At 46.9% G+C, this 27,670-nt stretch overlaps 1 protein-coding gene across 7 annotated transcripts in view; it reads right to left on the bottom strand.

The window, feature by feature from the left end:
• The window catches only part of APLP2 (amyloid beta precursor like protein 2), a 62,207-nt gene extending 35,573 nt beyond the window's left edge, over positions 1-26,634 (bottom strand). For all 7 annotated transcript variants that reach the window (XM_083162870.1, XM_083162872.1, XM_083162871.1 and 4 more), the window contains exon 1: positions 26,477-26,634. In XM_083162870.1, coding sequence (XP_083018996.1) covers positions 26,477-26,593 — 117 coding nt within the window. In that variant the 5' untranslated portion in view covers positions 26,594-26,634. The remainder of the gene's footprint in view (positions 1-26,476) is intronic.
• Positions 26,635-27,670: the final 1,036 nt, after the last annotated feature.

The raw sequence follows: 27,670 nt of genomic DNA, 5'->3' as shown, positions 1-27,670 counted from the left end.
ATCTCATTTATCTAATTTGGAGAAGTAAATCCCTCACAAACCCCTTTTAGACAGATTGGGAGTCCCAAAACCAATTTACAACAGACCTTTCCCAAGTGTCACTCAGTATTATTAAATGATGCAGCTGGCAGGTCTCCAGTTAAGATATAGTTTTATTTGGGAGAGCCCCCCCCCCCTTCAAGTCTAACGGGAGCATAGATCCTCAGGATGCCGCCTTGCCTCCATTATTTTGCAGCACTGAGCAGCCTGTGAATGACGTATGTGTTTAATCAGACTCACAAAGACTCCTGTTCCCCAAACACACCCGAGACCCCCCCCCCCCACCCCCTCCGCAGCAGAAAGCGAACCTGCGGACAGTAACTCAGCAGAGTAATCTCCTGCCTCATTAAACCTTTTATTTTAATTATTCCTTGCATGGCTGTGTATGACAGGCTGCAGAATCCATCACCCATTATTCCGACCACTTAGGATAACAGCACAGGGTGGGTGACGCTTAACCACCATCCTGATTATATCTATACCTTACCCTCCCCTCTGTATTAAACCGTGGATGCACTTCTCTCTCATTATAAAAGTAGATTATGAGATCACTGCTCCTTCCGTCTCCCTGGAATTGATTGGTATTAATTACTGTGGATCTTGCAGAACGTCAGCCCCAATAACTCTGCGCTCCATTAATGGGAAGGGGGTTGCTAGGGACTAGAACAGCTAGTAATGCCAGTATTGATTACAAGGCTTGCCATTTAAAGGGATTGCTTTAATATTTGCATCCTGCAAATTTCCCAGCTGCTCCCAGACAAGGCCACGTGATGGAGGAGGAGGCGGCTGGATATAAGGTGCCAATAACACCTCATTATACTGCACACAATACAGTTGGGAATATGTAGTCTTCAGCAATATTCCCATAAAGTCACTGATGAATGCAAGGAGAGGGCATGCATGTTATTAGCCAGGCAGATATTGCAGGCACAGGTAGTAAGGGGTACTGACAGCCATGCATCAGGAAGCATCAGACAGCAGCCACCGACATATCATTGATAAAAGGTCTGTTCGTCCGCCAACCTCCAGCAGAGTAAGGAGCCTGCCCGTCTGCAACATATGGCTCAACGCGTCGAGAGCTGAGCACCAGATGCTTCACCAGGAACATTATCATACTTTATTTATAGAGTGTGTATTATTATATACATACATACATACATACATACATACATACATACATACACACACACAAACACCAAGATGCAGTTCACAGAGGTGATCACCACACTGGTGGTGCCCATGGCAACAGGCAGAGCCCACAATTTGGGGGGGACAGGGGACACAGCATGACATGTAAATCCCAAAATGGGGGGGGGGGGGGTCCACAGCATGACAGGAGATCAACCGTACAAGCTAAGGAGTCCTAGGCTAGTGTGTCCGCCATACTGTGGACTGTGAGTGGTTACATTTACTAAGAAAGGAGTTCTATTAGAAATGGGATGTTGCCCATAGCAACCGATCAGAATATAAAGCTTATTTAGTGCCTTTTAGAAGAGGATAGAATCTGAATGGTTGCTATGGGCAACATCCCATCTTCAATAGAACGCCCATCTTAGTAAATTTACTTCTTACAGGATAATTGGGTGGGCACATGTACAGTAAATGTGCCCAACACATCAAGCCAATGACCCCAGTACATTTGCCCCTGAGGCCCTATGAGAGGGAAGTAGACAGAGAGAGACCTATAAGAATACATTTTATTTATATAGCACTCTTTTTCCAGTAGGACTTAACACATAGAATAATTGTAATACAGTCCAGGAACAATGAAGTACAGAAAAGCTTTTCATAAACAACACTTATAGGAATTATGCAAATGCACGAGTAAACAGGAAATTCTAGAATGGGTTTTTCTCGAAATGTGTGGGGAAGTGAGTTCTATAGAGACAGATCCGCATGGCTAAAAGCTCGACCCCCAGATGAATTACACGAGATCCTAGGTATTGCTAAAAGTCCTTCATCTACAGATGGCAGTAATCAGGTGGGACAGTATGGAATCAGGAGCTGCTTCAGGTACCTTGGTCATGTAGGGCTTTGAAACTCAGTAAGTTAATGTTAGAGGTAATTCACCATCTAATACCACTTTTACACCAGAATGCCGGGTAGGAACCGGGAAATTGTCAGGGCATGCCCTGCCTCAGACCCCATTAATACCCCATTCTCACTGCAGCAAAAATTCAGGTATTTGCCAGGGCAAGCAGTAATTTCCTGTGTCCTGTCTCAGTGTGAAAGGGTCCTTGTGAAATTCCCGGGTGTTCTGCCCTGGGAATTAGACAGGTTTTTTTCCTGGGTAATACACGGGTGTACGGCAGTGTGAACTGCACAGACCCGTGTTTTTCACACATGATGCCAAAAAACAAGCTCATTAGGGTGTGTAGTCATGTGATATGTGACAGCCAGCCAATAAAAGCTGGTTTTTAAACAGCCAATCACAGCAATTTGTACAAATTTCCCAACACCCAATCAAATTCCACACACTTGTTGGAAGGCAGACCATGGAAAGCAGTGTGAAAGGGGCAGACACTGGAAATTCCCAGGTCTGAGGTTCAGTATGAAGGGAGTCTGTTGAGCTGAGTACCCTGCCAAAAATCCGGCAAGAAAAGCACCGGATTTTGCACGGGCGGCAAAGAAAACGCAGCATTACACTGCACTTCAATCCACGTTATTACCGGGTAATGCCCTTTTACACTAAAAACGGATCAGCCCTGCCTTTCCTTGCTGCGGTCATTCAAAAATGGATTTTGGCCTGTTGATGAGGTCACAACAAATGAAACATGACACTCAAGATTTTTGCTTTATTAAGCTGAAAATATGCATAAAATCATCATACATTGGAATCTTTATAGATGTAATGTATTCTCATAGATGAAGATGCGTATGAATACAAACTTGTAACACACTGGGACACACTGTGTGACAGCCAGCGTGTGTTCCTGCAGATGAGGCTGTAAACTCACTGGGGAGAGTGCTTCCAGCAAAGACTTGCTGTAGTGTAGGGTACAGGCTGCAAACAGCGTGGTAATGCCGCTTCTGCTGCTGCGCTGCTCCATGTGCGGGTCTCCGGCAGATGACAATCTGCCAAAGCCGCAGAAGCACCAATCAGCTCTTCGCGGCCTTCTCCCCGCCAAATAACCCGGATAATGACCATTTACACTACCCTGAGCCCCAGATAAGCCCTGTGTCTGACCCTGAACATTTGCCAGTTAGTTTCCAGGGGAACAGTACCAGTGTTATTTTTTTTTTAGCCCATTTACACCCCGCTCCGGACTGGAGAGGCAATATCCCAGGTCCAACCTCTGGTGTAAAAGGGTTATTACAGGCAGCCAGCGAAGGGAGTAATGTGGCTAGACCAGGGCTGGTAGGGTAACAGCCTGGCAGCTGTGTTTTGTACCAGCTGTAATTTGCCCAATTCTTTTGCTAGGAGACCTCGCAAATCACATACCTTTAAATGGAAAAACACGGTCTGCCTAACTTCCCTATACCTTAAAATACTGCGGTTTTTCACTTGAATTTAAAAAAATAATTTTCCCCGAAAACGCAGCACTTCCTGTCACTATGGCAACAAACCCTGGAACTTCCAGTAACATATCCATATTTTGTGCAACACAGAGCAGCACTTTCCATCCTGCTACTGCCTTCAAGATCATTGTTACTTTTAGCAGGGAAACAACAATGGCACTGCATCATTCCGACCGTGACCAAGTCCCACCAACCCAAATCACCTCCTAGCCTCGGATACAGGCCATCTCAGAGGGCACCATTCGATGGTATCCGCCGCATCGCATGGGTCCCACAGTGATATCTGGAGAAGCTTAAGATTGAAGTAGCTTTCTTTTTTTTTTTTATTAAGTGTGGCCAGTGTATGTGAAAAAAATTAATTAGTTCAGTAATTAGGCTGCAATAAAAACTGCTTAAGCGCACCGGGAGTTTTAAATCTCAAGTAATCTGCAGTATTCAGCCACCGATAAGTAATTGTCCCCAGACGGCGGAGAGTTTCCAGCAGGGCAATTCTGCAGCGCTAGTAGAATTATTAGTTGTTGCAATATTTCTGGCACTACCATCTAGGTGACCATCACCGGTACAGTGAGAAGAAAAACCAACACCTCACACGTGGCTGTGGGTGACACCCTCTTTTTCTAGGCCACCAGTTTCCACCTGTGTCAATGCACGCCTAGTACATTAATGGAGTTCAGCAACCATTTATCCACATACAGGACTATTTTGACACAGACCATGAAAGGAATGATTGGGTGGAAGGCTAGGGGTTGGTTGGATTTTTTTAAATTTATATTGAAAGCTCTTGAGATAAACCTTAATGCAGATATGATCATGGCCCTCAGGAGTCAGACACTCAAACAGGTCATGTTTTCCAGGTCACCTATCAGTTACGCAGGTGTAGCCATTAATTACGAACATTCTAAAAGACAGGTGGAGCTAATTATGTTACTTGCGATTCTTTGAGGAGACCTGAAAAACATAAATTATATGGAGTCCTGAGGATGGAGTTTAAGAACCTATGGGCTAGGGCACAGGTTCTAAAACTCAGTCCTCAGGACCCCACACAGTGCATGTTTTGCAGGTCTCCTCACAGAATCAAAGGTGAAATAATTAGCTCCACCTGTGGATCTTTTAAATTGTGTCAAGGAGTAATGAGTGCACCTGCCTCGCGACCTGGAAAATGTGAACTGTGTGGGGTCCAGAGGACAGAGTAGAACTCCTGGGCTAGTATAATAAAAGGTCATGCCTTTAATGTAATGAAGAGCACGAAAGTCAATACAAATTTAGTAGGGTCAAAAAAACTGAAGGTGCCCATACATGTTACAATTATTGTATACAATATCGCATCTCATAGCATATCGGTTTTGCGATGAGATCAGATCTAGTACAAAAAGTATGTGCTGCACATATTTTTTGTACTAGATCTCATCTCATTGCACAACCGATATGCTATGAGATGCGATATTGTATACAATATTGTATACAATAATTGTAACGTGTATGGGCACCTTGAGTCATTTGTGAAATCTGGCAAATAAGTCATTTACACGATTGCCTTTAATAAATTAGCTGGAATTCTCATGGTTTCATTTCCGTTGCAATATATGACTCATGTCCAGTATAGGCCCATAAGAGAAAAGGATATTTAACAAACCATGCACAAGCCAGAAAATGCAAGGCCACAGCTTCACCAGGGGCTGCCGGTGGCAGGGAACTGGCGAGTAAGCTTGTGTAATTAATGTTTATTTTGCATAACTTCAGAATTGAGCACGACTGCAGAGAACTCCAAAGCCTGATAAAAAGCTGTATGGTTGGAGAGTCCCACGCGGCGATATTATACATCTGATTGCAGCAGGAGGTGCGATACTCTGCGAGCAACTGAACATTGTAAACCCTTCCACAACATTATCAGGGTGTACCCACAGGGCAACGACTTCTAGACCAGAAACTAATACTTCAGATAAAGCTGCGGATATATATTTTAATATATATAAGGCAAACATCGCGGGGAAGGGATTGAGAACGGCATTTTAATGAATTTATTGGAGAGGTGGTCATGCACAAAATGTCAGCTGTAAATGTTACAGGCCTCCTAAATATGATGAAGTAGTAGTATTATGTAATAGAGCATGCGGCTTATACAACAGCCATTGGCAAGGTTGGCTAAGCTAAATTGCAAGGTGCAGTGTGTGTGTGTGTGTGTGTGTGTGTGTGTGTGTGTGTGTGTGTGTGTGTGTGTGTGTGTGTGTGTGTGTGTGTGTGTGTGTGTGTCAATGACACAGGATGCAGACCCCTCTAATGGGACACTGCACAATAAGCAGTTAAAAATAAATTAGAAAGTCAGTCTAATGTCTGTACTGTACATCGGCCCCTACAATACCAGTTTGGCAGTTACATGACCCCATATAACAAATACACAGCCAGAGAGGATTAATGACCTGTAATCAGAAAGGGCTGCTGTGTAATCCCCCTGAGCCCCGACACAGCATTATGGGGTCATAGGACCACCCTGGAGCAAATTGCCAGGCAGTGAACAGGCCGATCCTACAAACACCAAGTCCAGCACCAATAGACCCCTGGCTTCAGGTCCATGTTTACCTGGTCGGCCTACGGCTACCGTGTTCTGACTCCCTAGAAGAATGAGACACGTTTCATACGCTATCATGAAAAATAAAAGGTTTAGAAGATGAAACCCACTGGACATCTGGGTAATTAGGAGATTTGGCAGCAACATTAGTGAGGACTAGGGGGGGAGGGGGGAGAGAAGCCAACACAGACAATGATTAATCTGAAGTCCATAAAACCAGCACAAACAAATGAACAGGTTGAAGTATTTGGCCAGAAAACACTCGTCCTAGAAATTCTCTGCAGCCATGGAAACCAGTTATGTGAGCAATGCAGGAACACCCAGCCTGGGAGGGAGAGGACTGGTAGCCAACATTGGGCCTAGCTTGGCTCCTGTGTCACATGGCCTGCAGAAAGGGCATCACAGGGCACTTTAGGATGGCAGGACATGTTATCAGTATTAAACAACTTGTCGCCAGGAGACTGCGAACGGCGGGGATATCACCTGCACCGCCCCAGAGGACATCTGCCCCTTCCGTATCCAGTGGTTCCCACTATAGTAAAGACACATCTCATTCAATCCGTACCTCACGCCACAGGGAATCGTGAAGTGAGGAGGTTCCTGAGGCCATTGTCAACATAATGCAGCTATTCTATCATCGCTGCGGCCTGGAAAACTGGCAAGCAAACCGTATCTATCTCAACAAACCCCCCCCCCCCCCCCCCCGATGTATGTGCTTTAAAAGTACATATGATCCGCTTAGGACCACAATGGAAGCGGATGGATCAGACGAGCAGCACATCTGATCTGTGGGCCGACCGCTCGACCTGCGCACAAGATCTGTCACAATTGTACCGATCGTGTACACCTTGTTCAGGTATTTGACCAGCTTAAGTTATGCAATTAGGTCCCCCAGGACCTGGTATGCACCTTACACACTGCACCCATTAATAATATGCCAGTGACAGGACCATTTTGCTAAACAAGTGGGAGAAGGGTGATGGCCTCTTTAACCCTTTGATTGCCAAGTGAATATCAAAATCGACGTGAAAATTCTTATTCATCATAATGTCTTGTAATGTTTAACTTTTACACAACATTTCTTATTTGAATTGATATAATATGGCATTTTTAGTGGATATTTTGCGCATCTCACAGATGTTGGCACTCAAAGACATGACAGTGATACTTGCATTTTAGAAATACACCAGAATATTCCAGTTGAACGACCAGAACTGGCCGCAACTTGTTTTAATACAGGGAAATTGCAGCGCTCCTGTGGAACAGCAGCCGTGCGTTTAGTGACGGGCTTCTGCTTGTGCCGTATTTCCAGGTTTTAGTGCCATAGATAAATCTAGAATGTATTATATGGAGGCGGTGGAGGAAGGAAGCCCCCACACACACAGTTACAAGCAATAGAGGCAGCACTCTAATGAATAATAAGATAGACTGTTGTAAGACATTGTAGTGATCAGGCCTCCGGCGGTTCCCTGCACAGCGGCAGAAGCCATTCCAATCCATCTCTACCCAGACGTGCAGCAGAGAGATACTGCAATGCATTGCACGCAACGCCCACAATCTTACCCAGCTATAAAGGGGATTAGAGGCGGCGTGTCAGCTCCACTGACTAGAGCGAGCGTATCGCCCTGCAGAGAGATACGTTACATGACAGAGCCCAGGAGCCTTATTCTGCTAAGAGACCCCCCTGAAAAGGCTCGTACTAATTAACTCATCTCCACCCGCCACTAATGAGGCAGATCACATCCAGAGGGCAAAACGTTGTGTATATCACTTGTCCTGGGTCTCGGAGCTGTACACGACCCATTTAAAGGGAAACACACTGAATGTAATGTCCCTTTTTATAACAGTGGACCAATAAAAACCAGGTGAGAAGCAGCAGCTTTCTGAGCTATATAAATATATAGGTTCGAAGCATTTGCTTCAAAAGGTGTTACTAGTATCAATATATAGATTCTTATCAATCCACTAGAACAGGGCTTGACAAAATGGTCTTTGATACGAACTCACATTTCCCAGACCACCTAGCCGGTGCACAGGTGCAGTCATTACTGTCATTTCCTAGATCACCCACTGTAGCTGGGGCACAGGTGTAGTCATTACTGTAACATTTCCCAGACCACCTAGCCGGTGCACAGGTGTAGTCATTACTGTAATTTCCTAGATCACCTACTGTAGCTGGGGCACAGGTGCAGTCATTACTGTAACATTTCCCAGACCACCTAGCCGGTGCACAGGTGTAGTCATTACTGTAATTTCCTAGATCACCTACTGTAGCTGGTGCACAGGTGCAGTCATTACTAACAGTCACATTTTCAAACATGTGCTGCATTCATTCCGAACAGAGACATTCTACAGACCCACAGGTGGCTTGGAAAACATGGACTGTTGGCAGATCTCGATGTCTGGTTCGGCCACCCCTGCACTAGAATTACTAAGGGTCTAGCATCTCCAAGATTTGCGCCAGAGTAAGGAGTTAACACTAACATTTAGAAAACCACAGCAAAATCACGAATTCTCCAGGCAGCACCTTATTCAGCCCATACTGTCGAGACTATGGTGGCGACAGCTTGATAAATGGACTGCCTTCACCAAGAAAAGCGCAGCCGCTATATTTTCATGTCCGCTGGAATCCATTTTTTGTCTCGTGCCTGTGCAGTACTACAGAAAAGCAATAAAAGTTATTTGTAGGCCATTCACTAGGTCAGTGGTTCTCAACCTCGGTCCTCAGGACACCCCAACAGTTTACGTTTTCCAGGTCTCCACACAGATCACAAGTGATGGAATTAGCTCCACCTCTGGGTCTTTTAAAATGTGTCAGTAAATAATGAGTGCACCGGCAGGGTGACCTGGAAAAAGTGAACTGTTGGGGGGTCCTGAGAACTGATATTGAGAACCACTGTGCTAGGTGATCAAACTTGCTGGATAGGTCATTATCCTACCACCACTCAGGGCGGTTCAACTTTGCGGAACAAAAACACTTCAGTAACACGGCGTTCATACGCAACCAATGCTTTGATATTATCTCTGCCAACTCTACTCTTATTGGGGAAGGACTGCTGAAAATGCAGTTTTCAGCAGCGAACAACCTACGCCATCACTGTACAAGCTCCACTGCGCGTTAATATAATACAATCACAGAGCGTAGAAATCTTTAGTAGTAATAAACTTTCATAAATTAGTCAAAAACGGCCGGAGAATACCTGCATAAGGGTCTCACACACACCAAAAAAAAAAAAAAGGCGGGGTCAGGGGATGACTACCCCCATTCTACTCTACACGGCATGACTATAGATCACTACCACTTTTGCAAAACAGAACATGCGCTTGGCTTAATTTTCCAAAGTATCAGAACGGCCTTGCATGGTCAGGAAACCAATGACAAGTTGTTCATAGAGCACTGCCATATTATTGAGATTCTGCAGCACACTAATATTCTGAGTGCACACATCACCATAGAGTCTGTAAGATTGCACCCAACCACCACTAACGATGTGTAACGCATATGCAGGGGGGTGAGAGACCTTACATGTATGATTGTCTTGTTGGGATCCAGACACTTGTACGCGTCACTAGATTTACATGTGATGCAGTAAGAGGAGATGACATCACTTTATATAGTAATGTCTGACTTATTTTTACACAAAACATTACTACTAATAATATACTGTAGTAATAGAAACAGGTTGCCAATATCCTTCATTAGTTTGCTGTTCACTATTTAATGGCTTTAGATTCGGCCATGATGAAGGTATGTGGGGGGGAAGGGAGCCATGTAACCGAAGCATTGGAATATATAAACCAGAGGACAAGTCTTTTATCTTGTGCGCGCTTTTAAGAATCAAAGTGAAGTGTTCAGTGTTGTCGGCTGGAATTTAGGTCATCCAATGGGGGATTAGAGAGGCTTTCACGCTGCTGCAGTTACACGGAGAGACTGGTCACGTACAGGACGGGCCTGCACCATGGGAAACGCACGACGCAGTGTCTTCTATACACAGGAGCATAGAGCGTGCACTCTTACAGCCTGAATGCTTCAGTGTAAGTGGATAGACCTGTACAATCCCAATGGTTAACCGGCACTGCCAAAGTTCAATAGGGGGTCTTCACTGAAGTAGATCCACAAAGGCTGCAGAGAATTCACCCAGAAGGCCTTGTACCATGGACCAGTTCGTAGACTGGGGTCTAGATTTATCAAAGCTTGGAGAGATATCAAGGAGGAACCAAACCACCCCAAACTGTCATTTTGCAAGCACAGCCGACTGGCTGGTATTTGGTCTACTCAGGTTTGGATTCAGGCACATGGGTTAAATGTTCTATACCGCACATTTTATCAGTCTGAACTGCATTTTTGTTGTGCGACCCAATCACTGCTGGTCAACCGTCAGATCATTCCTGCAGCATGTTATACCCTATTACACAGGTTCTCAAAGTCGGTCCTCAGGACCCCACACAGTGCATGTTTTCCCAGATCACCGGCAGGTGCACGCATTACTGACTGACACATTTTATAAGATCCAGAGGTGGAGCTATTTCACTTGATTATGTGAGAAGACCAGCAAAACATGCACTGTGTGGTGCCCTGAGGAACGACTCTGAGAACCTGTGCCCTATTACAGTGTACATAAAAAAGGAATAGACAAGGCAACTGCATGGACTGTACACGCACGTTCTGCAGGTCATTAGCCTTCGGAACACAAGCTATATAGCAATAGGCAACATGTGATGCTCACACTGCTGTGGAACTACACATACCAGCATGGCCTAACAGTAAAACTGCATACCACCGCAGTTGGAGTGTGCCCCTTGCCTGCCGCTATTACGCCAGCTCGCGACGCGGTCTACACTGCTGCTTGTAGGAGGACACTGTCTGTTCATGTATACAGCCATATTCCGCTGTATACATGAACTGACAACAGCCTACGTACCCACGTTAGTAATTGGAGTAGTAGGTTTTCTACACCTTTGCATTGCGGGTCCGAGCAGCATTCTGAAGGACTCACGGGACACCTCAAAGACGGGTGCCCCAAGCAAAATCAGATGGCACCGTTGCGATTATCCCTCTAGTTGTAACACGCTCGTCACACCTTCTACATATTACAGAGTGCTAACAGGACACGGAGTCTGTTGTTTCCATAATGAAAGCTGTAAAAGCCTTTTGTATTCTACCCATCAGTAGCATAATGGATGTGACTGGCCGCCCAAGCTGCATGCAGAGCATTTGACTTACTGACCTACGAGATGAAGGGGAAGGGGATGGGGTGGTAATCGCAGAACTAGCTTGTTCTACACAAACTTCAGAAGGACAGGAGCAGGCATCAGTAGTAGTAGTGCATCAAACATGCAGTAGTGGGGTAGCAATTAGGCCCCAGCGACCTCCTATATAAAGGATAGGTGGAGGTGATTAGAGTCCAGGAGCTTGTTTAGTATGACTGCAGTACCCCGGAGACCTCATTAGCAGCATACCCCCACCAACCCCCCCCCCCCCCCCCCCCCCCCACGCAGGACTCTCCTGATATATATCCCACACAGAGCTGTGTGTGCAGGTAACCAGAGGATAGGGAAGCACACAACTCATTTCAGTTTATTAACCAGAAAAGCAGCAGCCGCTGGTCGCTTGGCCAAATCCAGCGATGAAGCCAGTATCATCCACTTAATCCAATAACAGGGCATCCTGCCAGTGCGCCATAGTAGTCGGACTGGTTTTTATTACTTGAACAAAGAGCAGGCAACATTTCTGTGCAGTGTCCCTTTAAAACTGCACAAAGCTTTGGTCTAAGCGGGGATGGAATGATCCTCACGAGCTGCGTTTGCCAGGCAGCGACGGCGCAGGTTGGTATTCGGAGCAGGCTGCACACTTTGTACCGCACGCAGTTCCTGGGGTAGCAGAATAGCACAGGAAGAGACTGTTATATAGGAGGTCAGACCGGAGGAGAGGTGCCAGGAAGAGATCAGGGAACAGTCACTTCCTCACCTTCCTGTACATAACCCAGTTACCCCATGTACGGACAGGGCCCAGATACAGATTGGTGCCAACCGCATTGGTACAGGGCAGGTCATGCAGGGTCTGTATTCGGTGCTCTGTGAAGTGGAGAAGAACAGGAAAGTATGGATAGGAGTACATGCTGCTGGAAGATTGCTCCGCACTTCCAAAGGAGTTTTAAATAAAGCAAATGGTGCAGGGCAACATTGGGCAGGGGTACGGTCGCTTGGTCGACACTACGAATATACATAAGGTCGATGGCTAAATGTTGACACATGAAATAGGTCAACATGGCTAGGGTAGAAGGGCGCCCACTAAGCTATTTGCTTAGTGGGTTATTCTGCTTAGTGAAATCGCATCGCATGGCACGTTTTCATGCGATGTGATGCAATGCGATCTCAATACTTAATTTATTCACTGCACCCTGACCGCATCACCCGTAAAATCGCTTGCATTTTTGTGTGCAATGGGATTTAGCACCCCCCACTATCCACGTCACCCCGAAGCGTGGCGCGCGCAGCGAGCCCCGCGAGACCTTTTCATACCCCCACTATCCACGTCTGTGTGTTGATTCTATAAAGTGTGGCGAGCGCAGCGAGGGGACACGGAATACATGTAAAGTAATCCGCTGCGCTCGGGGGCTCGCCAGACTTTATAAAGATCAACTCCACGCCGATGTGGTTTACATAATTAAGTAGTAATCAAATGAACAAATTACTATAACAATAATTAATCAAGAAAAAAGTAATTCTTCTGCATCAACCTTTGCAAGAAGCAAAAGTGCATAAATAATACGCTGAAAAGCATTTTCTGCTCCCAGAGTTTTTCGCCATATAAACTCCTGTAAGTAGGAGTCCAGATTCTGGCGCGCGGTGCCTTTTTGACGCTTGTTGCGCCATTTACAGGATCCCCAAAGGCGCTCAATGTTCTGTGTGTTAACACCTGTCTCTGGATCAACGAAGTTAAACCTGTGGTTCACCCGATCATGGTGGTACCCTGCCTGCTCCAGCTGCTCAGTATTATAGGCACGTTGGCAATCGGAGTAGATAGTCGCCCCCCGGATCAATGAATTTATTGATGGCGGCCATCAGGGTACTGGCGTCACATCTTTGTACTGGTGTCACGAAGCACTCACCGGTGTCTCATGAAATGCCTCCGAATAGCCACTGTTGTTGAGGCAGCATTCGTCCCACGTGACTTTTCCTCTGCACAAAGAGGCTCTCGTCGACTTCCACGATTTTCCCTGGCCTGCCAATACGGCGTTGGGGCTTCGCCATTAGGTCCACGGTGCAGGGCTCCCGCATCAGGTTGTTATATAGCACCGTGGTTTTATTTGGCAACTTGAGTTGTCACTCACAGAAACTGATAGTTGTGAGCTCCTCCGCCCATGAATAAAAGAAGCGTATCAGGAAAGGTAAACGGCAACCAATGTGCCGCATGGATGCTCACGTTCTTCCGACATGTTTTAATATGGCAGCGCCACTTGCACTCTTTAATACTTAAGCGCATTGGGTGGCCATTAACACAAGTTTGTGTCACTGACAGCAATTGGTGCTGCTGGAAGAATACCACTGCCGCCTCCTCTGTCTGCGGCAAGGTGAACATTGTGACAGGTTCTGCAGCCATTACTGCGTCACTTCTCCTTCACCTCTGACTGAATCTGACAGGGAGCGGGAACACTACGCTACTTCTGACTGACTACGCTATCTACGCAGCACTACGTGGATTCTGACAGCACAGCAACGCTAACTGAGTAACGGGCGCCGTGCTAAATATACAAGTACCATATTAACTAGCGAGATCGCATCGCACAAAAACGTGCTACGCCTGTGTACGTATGTTAATTGGGCGCCCTGCAAATACACAAGTACCAGGTTTTTTGAGCCAACTTGTGTCGACAGGCGGCATTTACCCTACCATTCACTAAGGCGTGGAGGGAGAATATAAAAGGGTGTCGATCGCAACAAGTTAGGTGATGGGATCCGGTATACCAATACTGTGTCCATGCCAACTCAAATAGAAATTCAGGACAAAAAAAATATAAAAAAAACGTGAAAAACTCATGTTGACCTTTTAACTGTCAACCTTATGCCATGTCGATCTTTAGTGGTCAACCTGCATACAGTCAACCATGACGCATACACGTTGGACAAGCACACTCCGTGAATCATTAATGAACATGGCGGGAAAAGCGCGCAGCATGTGCGGATTACAGGGGGAATCACTGGGGAGATGGTAAATAGCCATGCAAGCAGCGCAGCTTTGGACAATCCCATCTAGGATAACAATGCAATTAGGGGATTGTCCATACGGACATGTGGCAGAAAAGGGGGAAGTGTAAATCCCTTTGTCTGGGAATGTTAAGACGTTATCACCCTTCATTACATTAATGAGCATAATCAGTAGTGGTCGGGAGTCCTGAGACAAAAATGTGATCACCCTGGCACCTCAGTGCTGTGATACTGCATGACTGTTAGAACCACCACAGCAGAGAGCAACACCCCAGGCAGGAAAGAGAAACTGCAAGGGTTTTGAAAGGAGCAGGGTTCTAAAATGATCACTACACGGTGCAATACTGAAAAATATATACAAAATATACAGTATATTTATAGCTAGAACTCTATATTATGTCATACTTTGGCAAACACAACAGGCTACACTTGCCTTTACACACCGACTCCTTGTGCAAAACAGACAGAGAGGGATACAGTCATCCCCGTATGGGTCAAACTCCACTTATACAGCAACTAGATGGCTCTAGGTGGGGCAGAAAACCAGGAACACAAACCCTTTATGCAATCCGGTTATACAGTGGCTTCATGCCCAAACCCTAGTGCATAATCGGAGGAGTCCAGGAAACAGTGGGATAATTCCATGAAAGGACAGGTTTTAAGGTTGTATTGTGAGAGGAAACTGGAGTACCCAGAGGAAACTCAAGCAAGCACAGGGAAAATATACAAACTCCACACAGTTAGGGCCATGGTGGGAATGTAACCCATGATCTCAGTGCTGTGAGGCAGTAATGCTAACCACTACACCATCCGTGGAAGTATGTCCACACTTTCAAGTTAGGAAGGTGCATGTTCCACAGATAATGGTTATATATTTTATGAGGTTGGGCCTCATTCTGTTAGCATAGAGAAAAATATATTAAAGTACAGCACAGTTACAGAGACCAAATTAACCTTTCTGTTGCATGTGCGCCGAACACTAGAGTTGAACATTCTCCATACTGGAATATACATTTTGAAGAAGGGAAATGTTGGGCAATTTTGTTCCCCTCATACTGTCCAGCTCTAGAACCATAGGAAATCAGTGCTTTAGGCAAAATGCTGGAATCAAGGCTGGAACTTTTGCCATTTCTATACTGCACTAAGCCAAACTGCGGACGCTGGAAGCCTCAACACCGCGCAACACTAGAGTCACGGACCATACGAAATCCCCAGAAAGCAACTAAAACAGTCACTTCAGAGACAGCAGAGAGGCACGAGGGGCGTCAGCATGGCGACTGAGCGGCCCTAACGAGAGGAAGTTTCCGTGTCGTACCAGCACTGTTGTGCTAGGGAGGCTGCAGGAAGCCTAATCTGCTTAGGATCATTAATGATGGCGTGCAGGTGCATGCGTCTGATTACACCAAGTCTCCAAGGTGACTCCGAGGCCCTGTGTGATCACACCTGTCTCCAGGAGAGAGCACAAGGCAGCCAAGCACCAGATAAAGATCAGTATGGCCAATATTACAGCACAAAACCAGCAGGTATCACCGTGTGTATGTGTGTGCACACTGGAAGTGCCACCGCACCTAGCGTGTTGTCCTGGATATCTAGATATATACTTCTGAGTGGTGGTGATTAGAAGGCCTGCTTTCTGAGGCTCACGGCTACGTTTGCTCTGAATATAAAGAACCCAGATATATAAAGCCAGTATCAGTCACCGCTTAGAGATGGAGCCATTCAGTTATGATGAAGAGGCAGATATTAGCAAATGTACATTTAATTGCTACGAGTGTAACCTAGAGAGATGAGACTCCCATCGTGTAGAACATTCCCCTTCGCCAATGTACGGCCAGACGGACTCTCTATCCTGGCGCTCCAGGAGTTGGGTGCTGCTATGGTTGTGTTTGGCCATGTTGCACTTCCTACTATACACAATCCCTCCGACTGAAGTGACGTGCGCTCTTCCATCCCTGACCGCACAGAAAGGGAGACCTGTTAGACAAGCAAACTCAAATATCCAGGGTGTCCATCACTTGTCACAGATTCATGTAGGTTTTTTTTTTCTTTTCGATCACCCTACTTAGTTAAGAGTTCGATTGAGGATGGGATGTTATGATGGGGAACCAATCAGATTATATCTATTATCTAGTAGGGGTCGACCCAATAAAGGTCAACAGACCATAGGTTGACACCTTAAAAAGGTTGGCGTGGCTTAGGTTGACAGGGACAAAATGTCGATATAAGCATTAGGGCAACATGGAAAATGTTGATATAAGTTTCACGGTTTTTGGGGTGTCTGTCGATTTACATGGACACGTGATCAGTGTGCTGCTGCGCTCGCCATGCTACAGGCTATATTATATTCTCCCTCTATGTGGATAGTTACACCTGTTTAAAAAAAAAAAAAAATAAGTGAAAAACTTGTATTGACAGTGTACAACTTATTAAAAAGTGTTCACCAATAGTGGTTTACCTATTGCGTGTCGACCAATCAACCTCATACCATCTTCTAATCTAGAAGGCGCTAAATAAAACCAGTAGATTCTGATTGGTTGCTATGGGCAACATCCCATCTTCAAAAAGAACTCCCATCTTGGTAAACAATACCCCTTATAGTCTGGACCTAGCTCCTACCATATCACCAATACCCCTTTCATATCGCAAATGCCTGGTCCGTCCCGGTAGCAACCCGGCATTTGCCATGTGAAGCTCCCCTCAGAGACCCGGCAATATGCTGGGTCGCTGGCGTCACATGGGGCCTCCTCCCTATAGTGGAGGAGGGAACCGGGTCGCCTGACCCAGGTTATCCATTTACACTGCCCAGCAACCCAGGTCTGCCTTCTTTTAACCCGGGTGGGATTGAAGGTTGCTGTACATGGGATTTTCATTTTTGCACATTAGCACCATACAGAGACTCGTCTAGACACCACAACAAACTGTCAGACCCGGGTTATTTGTTCGGTGGAAAAGAAGTATAGACGAAGGGGTGCCAGCAGCCAGATTACCAACATCAGCATAACCAATAGCGGGATGTCCAAGAAGGGTCTGGTAAATACCTTCCCCTGCCCTCCACCCCCAAACTATAGCCTAAACCTAGCCACCTTATTCCGGTATTCCAATTTTGCCAAATTACAACACATTGGGCCAAAAAAAAAAAATCGGGTGAAATGGGGCAAAAACACATGTTTTAGATCCAATGCCCAGTCCCGTGCACATCTGGAGCCTCTAGATCGCTTTAAGCTCCCAGGCGGTTCAAGGAAGAGTGAATGCAAATTCTGCTCCCGCTCGTGCCTAAACCTAACCCTCCACCCCTTTTCTCAGTCTCCTGGACACGAAAGAAGCCATGGAATGTGCACAGTACATATATCACACGCAGATTTGCGGCCTCAGCCCAGTACAAGTGGAGCTAACGAAAACACTGCTTCAGACGACCCATTACATATGCAGATAGTAATAACCTCGGGAAACAGGAGCGAATTCCAGTTTTCCAAAAAAGTTTGTAATGTAGGAGTCATGCGAGCGCTACCAAATCGAGGGTCTTAAAATTATTTTTAGGGTCACCATGCCGTAACAGCGGTACAGCAGTAACGCTAGATTTTCTTTTAGTCTTCACCGTAGCTTTGATTTTACCGTAACTGCTATATGAAAAAGATTGGTGAGTTCGCACGAAGGGAAAAGAAAAAAAATGTGTGGGGGTTTTTAAATAATCTCTGCAGCAGAGACACAAACAAACCTGACCCCATCCAACGCCAGGCCTGCCAGGGCACAGAAGCATTACAGGCATTTAATAGGAGCACCAAGAGGATACAGCCTCAGGGCCTGGCTGGATGGGGTAATGTCAGTTCGGCGCCCAGCTTGTATGAAAAGAAATGCTTAGCTGGCTCTTTGTAGGAAAACAACGAGGACCTGTTAATTAAAGAGATGTCAGGAAGGAGGTCTCGACTTGTACTGAAAAAACATAAATGCTATCTGGATGGCAGAAATCAGGTTTGCATATGTGCCTGCTGAGAAACAGATCGGCCCTACGACTCCCAGCAATAAAGTGAGCAATGGAAGCATGCAACAGTGAGTACACACGGCACAATGTAGATAATTTGCCGTGTCGATACAGAAAATCGTGCTAGCATGTGTCTGCCCTAACTCCTTCCATCACTCTCCAAGGCTCAGTAAATCTGCCACTTTTAAGGACTTCTATGTTTAGAAAAAATCCTGGACAAAAACCCCAGGCAGCGCAAAATAATTTCATGGACCCGAGCATTGGCACCATGCATACAAGGCAGAACCAGGCATGCTCTGAGCAGCGACATGCCAGCCGTTCAACACGTGCCCTACCACAGCCTTCCTCTTTACAAATGGGTGGCTTCCTGGCGGCATAAGAGCAGACAGACAGTTAGCATGACAAAACCACAGGGACAGGTGGAAGACTGTACACGCAAATAGCATGATCACCACAACATGTATTCCTGACTACAAACACTGCTGCTCGGGCTTTAGCATTCCTTTTGCCAAAAGCAGACACCTAGCATTTGTGCGGTCTATCTTGCTCCCGAGGAACAGGAAATCACAGGGATTTAGCAAAGTTACTGGGGAAAAGTGGTCTGGAGCTTATACAGGTACCTGAAATAAGGTGTACAATACATGGGCACACCAACATATAGGATGGTCATAAAATAAAATGGGGCAGACTGAACCAGACTACAGTCATATAACCACATACAAAAACTCAGGAGACTGAACAGGTCCAGACTCCATACACAGGGTAAAACAAAAGCAAAAACGCCCACACAACATCTTGTATGAAAGTAAGGGCTGAGTGGAAAAACAAGACTGTAGGATCTTTATATCAGTGTTTAGTGTTCATTCTAGCACCCACTATCTTTGAAAACCCATGCGGTTCCTGTTCCCTGCCTATGGTGTTGCTGTCTGCTGTGGTGTTTGTAGCACAGGTATGGTTTGCATATCAGTGCTGACCTCACTGTGCTAGAAGCAGACAGCGATAGTCCAGGCAGGGAAGAGGAACTGCATGGGTTTTCAAATATAGCAGGTGCTAGAAGGAATACTTTGTGTTATATGGATGGCACGGGCTAACTAAACAAAGAATAAATGAATGCGCAGCCATCCAAACACCAAAGCTCACGAGTGCAGAGAGGAGCCATCTAGGCACAAGTTCTCAAACTTGGCCCTCATCAAACCACACAGGTCACATTTTCCAGGCCGCCTGTTAATGTGTAAAATAGGATAGGTGGGGATACACAGCACATCAGCTGGGTTACCTGGAAAACATGGCCTGGGGACACAGTTTAGAACCATTGGTTGGAAGTGTCAAAACTTTGCGTAATATACAAAGTCAACAACGCTTCCAAAATCCACAGTCCCTATACTCAGCATGTAAGACGCAACTTGTCCGCCATATTATCAGACCACGGACACAGAGAGCCCCTCATATTTACTTTGTTTTGACCACAAATGCACAAGCGGCCATTTTACATTGACAAGACAACATGCCTTCCTACGCTATCTAGGTCAGTTTCCCAAACTGCCATTATAGTCCAGGTTTAACTGCTTGAGTCCAGATGTTAAAATCAAATTAACTTGGGTACTATTTAAGTCACCTCTGCACAAGCATGAACATCCTTAAAACCTGTCTGGTAACAGCTGAGTTTGGGAAATGCTTATCTAGGTAATGAAGCGTTCCAATAATATTAATGGCATAATTAACCAGCATAGACTTCCAATAATTCTCAGAAGTCACGTGACAAGACGTAGATACATAAAGGGTTAATATCACTGGCCCATGTGCCTGGGAGAAGTGACATTTCCGTTCCACCAGGGGCCATAACACCCTGGATCCGGTTTCCTTTCTAGGACATTCCTAATTGGAGGTGGTAAAGGGCTAATTTTAAAACAATGTACTATTAAAAAAAAAAAAATCACACGGATGTATACAGATGTCCCGTGATTCTCCAAACACAGCGGACTGGATGACAAATAGGCAACATTAACACTGACACTCTATAATGAGACTGGCACGAGGACAATGTACATCTATATAACATAATTGCATGTTGTGTCCTTGCTCATCAGTCCCGTGTGTGCAGCTCCATAAAATGAGTCACCGGCTTCTCCTTCATTCCACTATAGTATAGTTCCCTATGCTAAGCTAGGCCCGAACGAGGCAGACCCTGCCAAATGAGACACTGAACCTACACCAGACCAAGTTTATCCCAAAGGTGGGAGACAATAATGCACATGGCTGTAACTACTATTGTTGCAGCGGGTGCAGTGCCGGAGCCCTGAGGACTAATGCTGGGTACACACCAGGACGACAAGGGTCCGCTCCCATCGATTGGATGTAGATTGTGTGGTGATTGGGCCCTTTTCTGTCCTAGTGTGTACCTATACCGATCCAATGCGCGGCCCCGCGGGTCACTCGTTATTCAGATCCTACCTGCAGCAAGTAGGATCTGGAAACGACTATACTCCCGGGTGCGGGTCGCCATCAGACGAGCTCACGATGCACATCGTGAGCGGGTCTTGCCCCCCTGCGTCATAGTGACCAGGTCGGAAGAATCACTGACTACCCGCTCACATCGTGAGCGGTCGTCCTGGTGTGTATCCCGCATAAGGGGTCCACTGCCGTGTTGCATATTGTGCACTTAGGTTGGGGTGTAGGATGGGGGCCCAAAAGTATATATCCAAAATAATCAGAACACTATAGAGAACAGTTAAGAGAAAAGGTTCACAAAAGTTGGTTGACCTAGACAACAGGTTCTCAGACTGGGTCCTTGGGAGCCCAAACAGTTCATATTTTTTTAGGTAGTCTCAAAGAATCACAGGTGCAATTATTAGCTCCACCGGTTAAATGTGTCAGTGAGTAATGATTATACTCCTAGTGACTTGCACAATGTGAACTGTGTGGGGTCCTAAAGACAGAGTTTGAGAACCACTGATATAGACATAACATTCAGTGCTATTCATGTAATTCCAATTATACCGAAGCCTCCGGTGATGCCATCACTGGAGTTCCGAGAAGATGGTTCCAGCGAGAAGCAAGTGCCATAACTTCCATAAAAAAAATGTCTGGAAATGGCACTACTTAGGAAAGGCAGCCATGAGGAATGGGAACTTCTACAACAGGGCTGGCCAAACCAGTCCTCGAGATCTACCAACAGTCCACATTTTCCAAACCACCAAGCTGGTGCACAGGTGCAGTCATTACCAACTGTCACATTTCCCAGACCACCTATCTGGTGCACAGGTGCAGTCATTACTAACGGTCACATTTCCCAGACTACATAGCTAGTGCACAGGTGCAGTCATTACTATGGTCATATTTTGAAACATTTGCTGCATGCATTTCTAACCGACGCATACTACAGATCCACAGGTGGCCTGGAAAACATGGATTGTTAGAAGATCTTGAGGACATGTTTGGCCAACCTTGGTCTACAGCACAGGTTCTCAAACTCGGTCCTCAGGACCCCACACAGTGCATGTTTTGCAGGTCTCCTCACAGAAATTACAGGCGAAATAATTACCTCCACATGGGGATCTTTTTTAATGTGTCAATGCGTAATGAATGCACCTGTCGGGTCGCCTGGAAAACTGTGTGGGGTCCTGAGGACAGAGTTTGAGAACTCCTGGTCTACAGTCACCAGCAAAAACTCATCACCAGAGGCACCATCATCTGTAGACTGCACCTAGCAAATCCTCAGGGGAGTATTAATCCAGTTTCTACAGCAAGCACCCGGCACAGGATAATGCATGATGGAGGAGAGTGTAACCCTCCAACGAAGCTTTCAGAGGAAGCAAAAGTAATGATTAGCTGCCTGAGAACGCCCAAGCAGGAAGATAAAAGGCCATATCCAGATACTGACAATGCTTCCGGAACATTTAACAGGTACAGAGGAAGAGCCTTATGCATTAAGAGGAATCTGATCCAGGACCACAGCAGTCTGCCAGGAAGAGACGCGTCGCTCATAACCGAACACCTGCGCTGCGCTGTCCATCAGTACCAGGTCGCTCTAATGGAAGTCATACACCAAAGAGTGATACCGGAACCCACGCAGGCACGGGGAGCAGATGCAAACAACACACAGATGTGGCCAAGGCAGTAATGCTAACCACTACACCATCCGTTCTGCCCACACTAGTAGGGATGTTGGTATCCAGAGGGTGCATGGGCCAACAAGTACACGGGGAAAATGCCACCTACACCTATTGCTTAGACGAATGGAGAATTAAGCTAAACACACGAAAAAAAAAGATCCAGCTTCCTATATTGCAGGTGCATCAGTTACATGACCTGGGGTCTACATTACATAGAGAATCACATCAAAGAGCGTCCGGTAACCCAGCAGGGTGTCGCGTCCCTGCTCGGGATCAAAGGGGAGACTGCCATTGTCCTCACTTACATTTAACATCTGAAGGCAGAAGATAAGGCAGCACCACAATGAGTGACAGGATTTCCATTAGCTGTGTGCACCACCTACCCTGGTACCTTGCTAATCACTCCTGCTGGTAAGACTGGGCCACGGGGCATTTACAAGGCATGACGTGGCACCCTATGCCACTGATAATCTAAGCAGCCTTATCTAGGAGAAGCCTTGTGGCATGAAAGATTGCTTCTTCAGAAGGCACACAGCAAAGGCCAACTATATAACTAGCTCTGGAATGGCAATAACCCCACCACACACAGCTACGACAGAGCAGGGCCCTTCGTTGCTCCATCCCAGCCACCTGAGCTGGGGAACATTACTGGGAAGATGACAGAGAACTAGGCCAGAGCTGTAACTGCGTGGGGGGAGGCTTTGCAGCGGAGGGAAGTAAGAGCCGAATGATGACATGCACGACCTTGGGCAGATCTAAAGCATATTAATTATTAATATCTGCTTCCAATAGGATCATAGGAGGGGACATCACCTCTACAATATGAAGTACAGATACACAAAGGACTGGTTCATGAAGTACAATGGGGTGATGTCACAATTATTTATCCAGCCTCGTTCAGGCAGTCTCACGTAGGGCACGCTGACATAAAAACACTCACATAAACTTAAAGGACAAAACAGTGGCTGTGCTCAATAAAGTTGTGCACGCTGCAACTGAAGGGTTACTGGGCACTAACGCAGCCACTGAAGGGTTACTGGGCACTAACGCAGCCACCACACTGCCAGTGAAGGGTTCATGGGCACTAACAGCCACCACACTGCCACTGAAGGGCACTAACGCAACCACCACACTGCCACTGAAGGGTTCATCGGCAATAACGCAGCCACCACACTGACGGGTACATGTGCACTAACGCAGCCACCATACTGCCACTAAAGGGTTCATGGGCACCAACATAGCCACCACCATGCCATTGAAAGGTTCATGGGCACTAACACAGCCACTGAAGGGTTCATGGGCACTAACGTAGCCACCACACTGCCACTGAAGAGTTCATGAGCACTAACGCAGCCACTGAAGGGACCATGCGCACTAACACAGCCACTGCAGAATTACTGGGCAGTAACACAGCCACCACACTGCCACTGCAGAATTACTGGGCGCTAATGCAGCCACTGCAGAATTACTGGGCACTAATGCAGCCACCACACTGCCATTGAATGGTAAATGCACCCTAACACTGATGGGTTAACGTGCACTAACAACACAATTTGTATTTGTAGAAGCTGAAGCGTAACTAACCACACATTTACATGTCATGTTGTTACCTATTTTCCAAGCACGTAAGTGGAAGATATTGCGTGTGACAAAATAGCTTTAAGCCTAAACATGCAGTCAGTATGTTCTATGTACAGGCGATACTGCGCAGCAATATCATTACCGGGCCCCCAGTCCCACACATAGGCCAGACAACTATTCTGGCAGTACAATAGTTAAATCAGCAGAGGCCAACCTGGATCTTTCCAACTCCAGACTCTAGGAGAGGTCATGCTGGGACTTGTAGTTACACAAAGGCTGGAAAGCCAGGGGATGTCCAGCACCAAGATAAAGTTAACGTTCCACGGGACTTCTAGAACACGGCGAGTGCTGTATATAAGAATCACAGTGTCATACAATCCTATCTACCTGGGATGGGAAGTTAAACAGAGATATACATAATCCGCACAAGAGGAGGCCTGCACACAAAGCAGCCTCTACACTGAGCATATGCAAACACAGCTCTGTTTACATGGTCGCACGTATAGACTAGGCCTGCAAGAAAACAATGCACCTGCGATTCCATCACCACCAAGGCGGAAACCCCATACAAGGCACAGGTACCGTACCCTTCTTATTCATCTCCTTTTCCTGGCACTAAGGAAACCCATGAGAAGGTGGGAGGGGGGTGGAATACCACACATGTAGGAGCATAGCCTAAGGACGCACCTGCTTAACCCTCAGCCATCACCCAGACAATGCAACAGGGGGAGGATAGCGCAGCCTCAGGTGAGAGGGGAGATGACTAACACCACCAGATCTATAGGCCATAAAGCATCAACAGAATGTGCTGCCAGCAGAGGGCAGACTAGAGCAATGACACACACACAGCACCTGCACAACACACAGGTCAGCATTTATATATACACAGCACCTACTGTATACCATATTTATGCTGCCTCATACTGTACCAAGTCCAGCTCCATACCGCACTATCACCCTATAAAGTCCAGCTCCATACCACACTATCACCCTATAGGAAAACATCACTATCACCCTATAGAGTGCAGCGCCATACCACGCTCTCACCCTATAGGAGTACAACACTATCACCCTCCGTGCCACCCTCTCTCACCCCATAGAGTCCAGCTCCGTGACACCCTCTCACCCCATAGAATCCAGCTCCATGCCACCCTCTCACCCCATAGAATCCAGCTCTGTCCCACCCTTTCACTGTATAGCAGGGATGGGGAACCTTCGGCCCTCCAGCTGTTGTTGAGCTGCACATCCCAGCATGTCCTGCTAAAAGTTTGCCATTCTAAAACTGTTGCAGGGTATGTTAGGATGTGTAGTTCAACAACAGCTGGAGGGCTGAAGGATCCCCATCCCTGCCGAGTTCAGCTCCATGCAGCGCCCTCACCCTATAGGACCCAGCTCCATGCAGCGCCCTCACCCTATAGGACCCAGCTCCATGCAGCGCCCTCACCCTATAGGACCCAGCTCCATGCAGCGCCCTCACCCTATAGGACCCAGCTCCATGCAGCGCCCTCACCCTATAGGACCCAGCTCCATGCAGCGCCCTCACCCTATAGGACCCAGCTCCATGCAGCGCCCTCACCCTATAGCGTCCAGCTCCATGCAGCGCCCTCACCCTATAGCATCCAGCTCCATGCAGCGCCCTCACCCTATAGCATCCAGCTCCATGCAGCGCCCTCACCCTATAGCGTCCAGCTCCATGCAGCGCCCTCACCCTATAGCGTCCAGCTCCATACAGCGCCCTCACCCTATAGCGTCCAGCTCCATACAGCGCCCTCACCCTATAGCGTCCAGCTCCATACAGCACCCTCACCCTATAGCGTCCAGCTCCATACAGCGCCCTCACCCTATAGCGTCCAGCTCCATACAGCGCCCTCACCCTATAGCGTCCAGCTCCATACAGCGCCCTCACCCTATAGCGTCCAGCTCCATACAGCGCCCTCACCCTATAGCGTCCAGCTCCATACAGCGCCCTCACCCTATAGCGTCCAGCTCCATACAGCGCCCTCACCCTATAGCGTCCAGCTCCATACAGCGCCCTCACCCTATAGCGTCCAGCTCCATACAGCGCCCTCGCCCTATAGCGTCCAGCTCCAAACAGCACCCTCACCCTATAGCGTCCAGCTCCAAACAGCACCCTCACCCTATAGCGTCCAGCTCTGTAGCACAATCACCCTATAGCAGCCAGCACTGTCACCCTATAGAACCCAGCTCCATACAGCACTATCACCCTATAGAACCCAGCTCCATACAGCGCTAACACCCTGCACTATCGCCCCTAGAGTCCAGCTCCATACAGCGCTGCTGTCACCCTACAGAGTCCAGCTGCATACAGCGCTCTCACCCTAGAGTCCAGCTCCATACAGCACTATTACCCTATAGCGTCCAGGTCTCTGCAGCGCTATCACCCTATAGAAGCCAGCATCGCACAACGCGCAGAACAGACCGCTAGGTCCCGCTTCTCTCTTGCGCCCATACCTCGATGTAGCCGGCCAGGCTGGGTACGATCACCACGGCCACGAAGGCGCAAACAGCAGTAAGGCTACCCATAGCCACAGATCCTCTCTCTGCAGCAACCAGCGTTAAACTGAGCATACACAGCGCCTGCAGCCCATAGACACGCCCATCCGGAACTAGCGTCATCAGACCACGCCTTCCAACCCTCACAGTGTCTCCAACCAGTACGGTCCAGCAGCAGATGCCCCGCCCAGAACAGGTAGTAACGAGGTTGTGGGCAGTGCTAGCAGAATTCCGCGCCCCTTCAGCTGCGGCTCTGTCTCGCACCGAGACCTGACTGTGCAGGAGAGAGACCACACCCTTCCTAGGGAAGGCCACGCCCACGATAAAGGCTGCCTGCAGAGTGCAGAACTTAAGTGCAGAAGAGATGCTGCTGCCTGCAGTGCCTGCCGACGGACACAGAGACAGTGTGCTGGGACGGGATCTGTGGAATCTGACTGTGTACCTGTAATATATCACTACTATATACTGCCTGTATCATCACTATACTACCAGTACTATATCTCTGCTGCTTGTAATATCCCTATACTACCTGTAATATCCCTGTACTACCTGTATTATCCCTATACTGCCTGTAATATCCCTTTTCTGCCCGTAGCCTGTAACATCCCTATGCCTGTAATATCATTATACTGTCTATCATCACTATACTGTAATAACCCTATACTGACTGTAATATCCCTATACTGCCTGTAATATACCTATACTACCTGCATCATCACTACTACCTGTAATATATCCCTATACTACCTGTAATATCCCTACCTGTAATATCCCTATACTGCCTGTAATATCCCTGCACTACCTGTAATATCCCTGTACTGCCTGTAATAACCCTATACTACCTGTAATATCCCTATACTGCCTCTAATATACCTATACTACCTGTAATATCCCTATACTGCTTCTAATATACCTATACTACCTGCATCATCACTACTACCTGTAATATATACCTATACTACCTGTAATATCCCTATACTACCTGTAATATCCCTATACTGCCTGTAATACCTCAATTTCCATGGGAACGTCCAGCATTTTCATGGAAACACCCATGAAACACTAGGCATTCCTATGGGTGCAACTATCTGCAGCCTTGGGGGCCTTCACCCAGCGAACAGTTTGTTTTCCGTAGCCACACGCGCCCAGTGT

This window comes from Crinia signifera, chromosome 19, assembly GCF_055691185.1.
Source record: "Crinia signifera chromosome 19, ASM5569118v1, whole genome shotgun sequence".
NCBI classification, from domain to species: Eukaryota; Metazoa; Chordata; class Amphibia; order Anura; family Myobatrachidae; genus Crinia; species Crinia signifera.
This window is presented reverse-complemented; position numbering and strand designations above follow the sequence as displayed.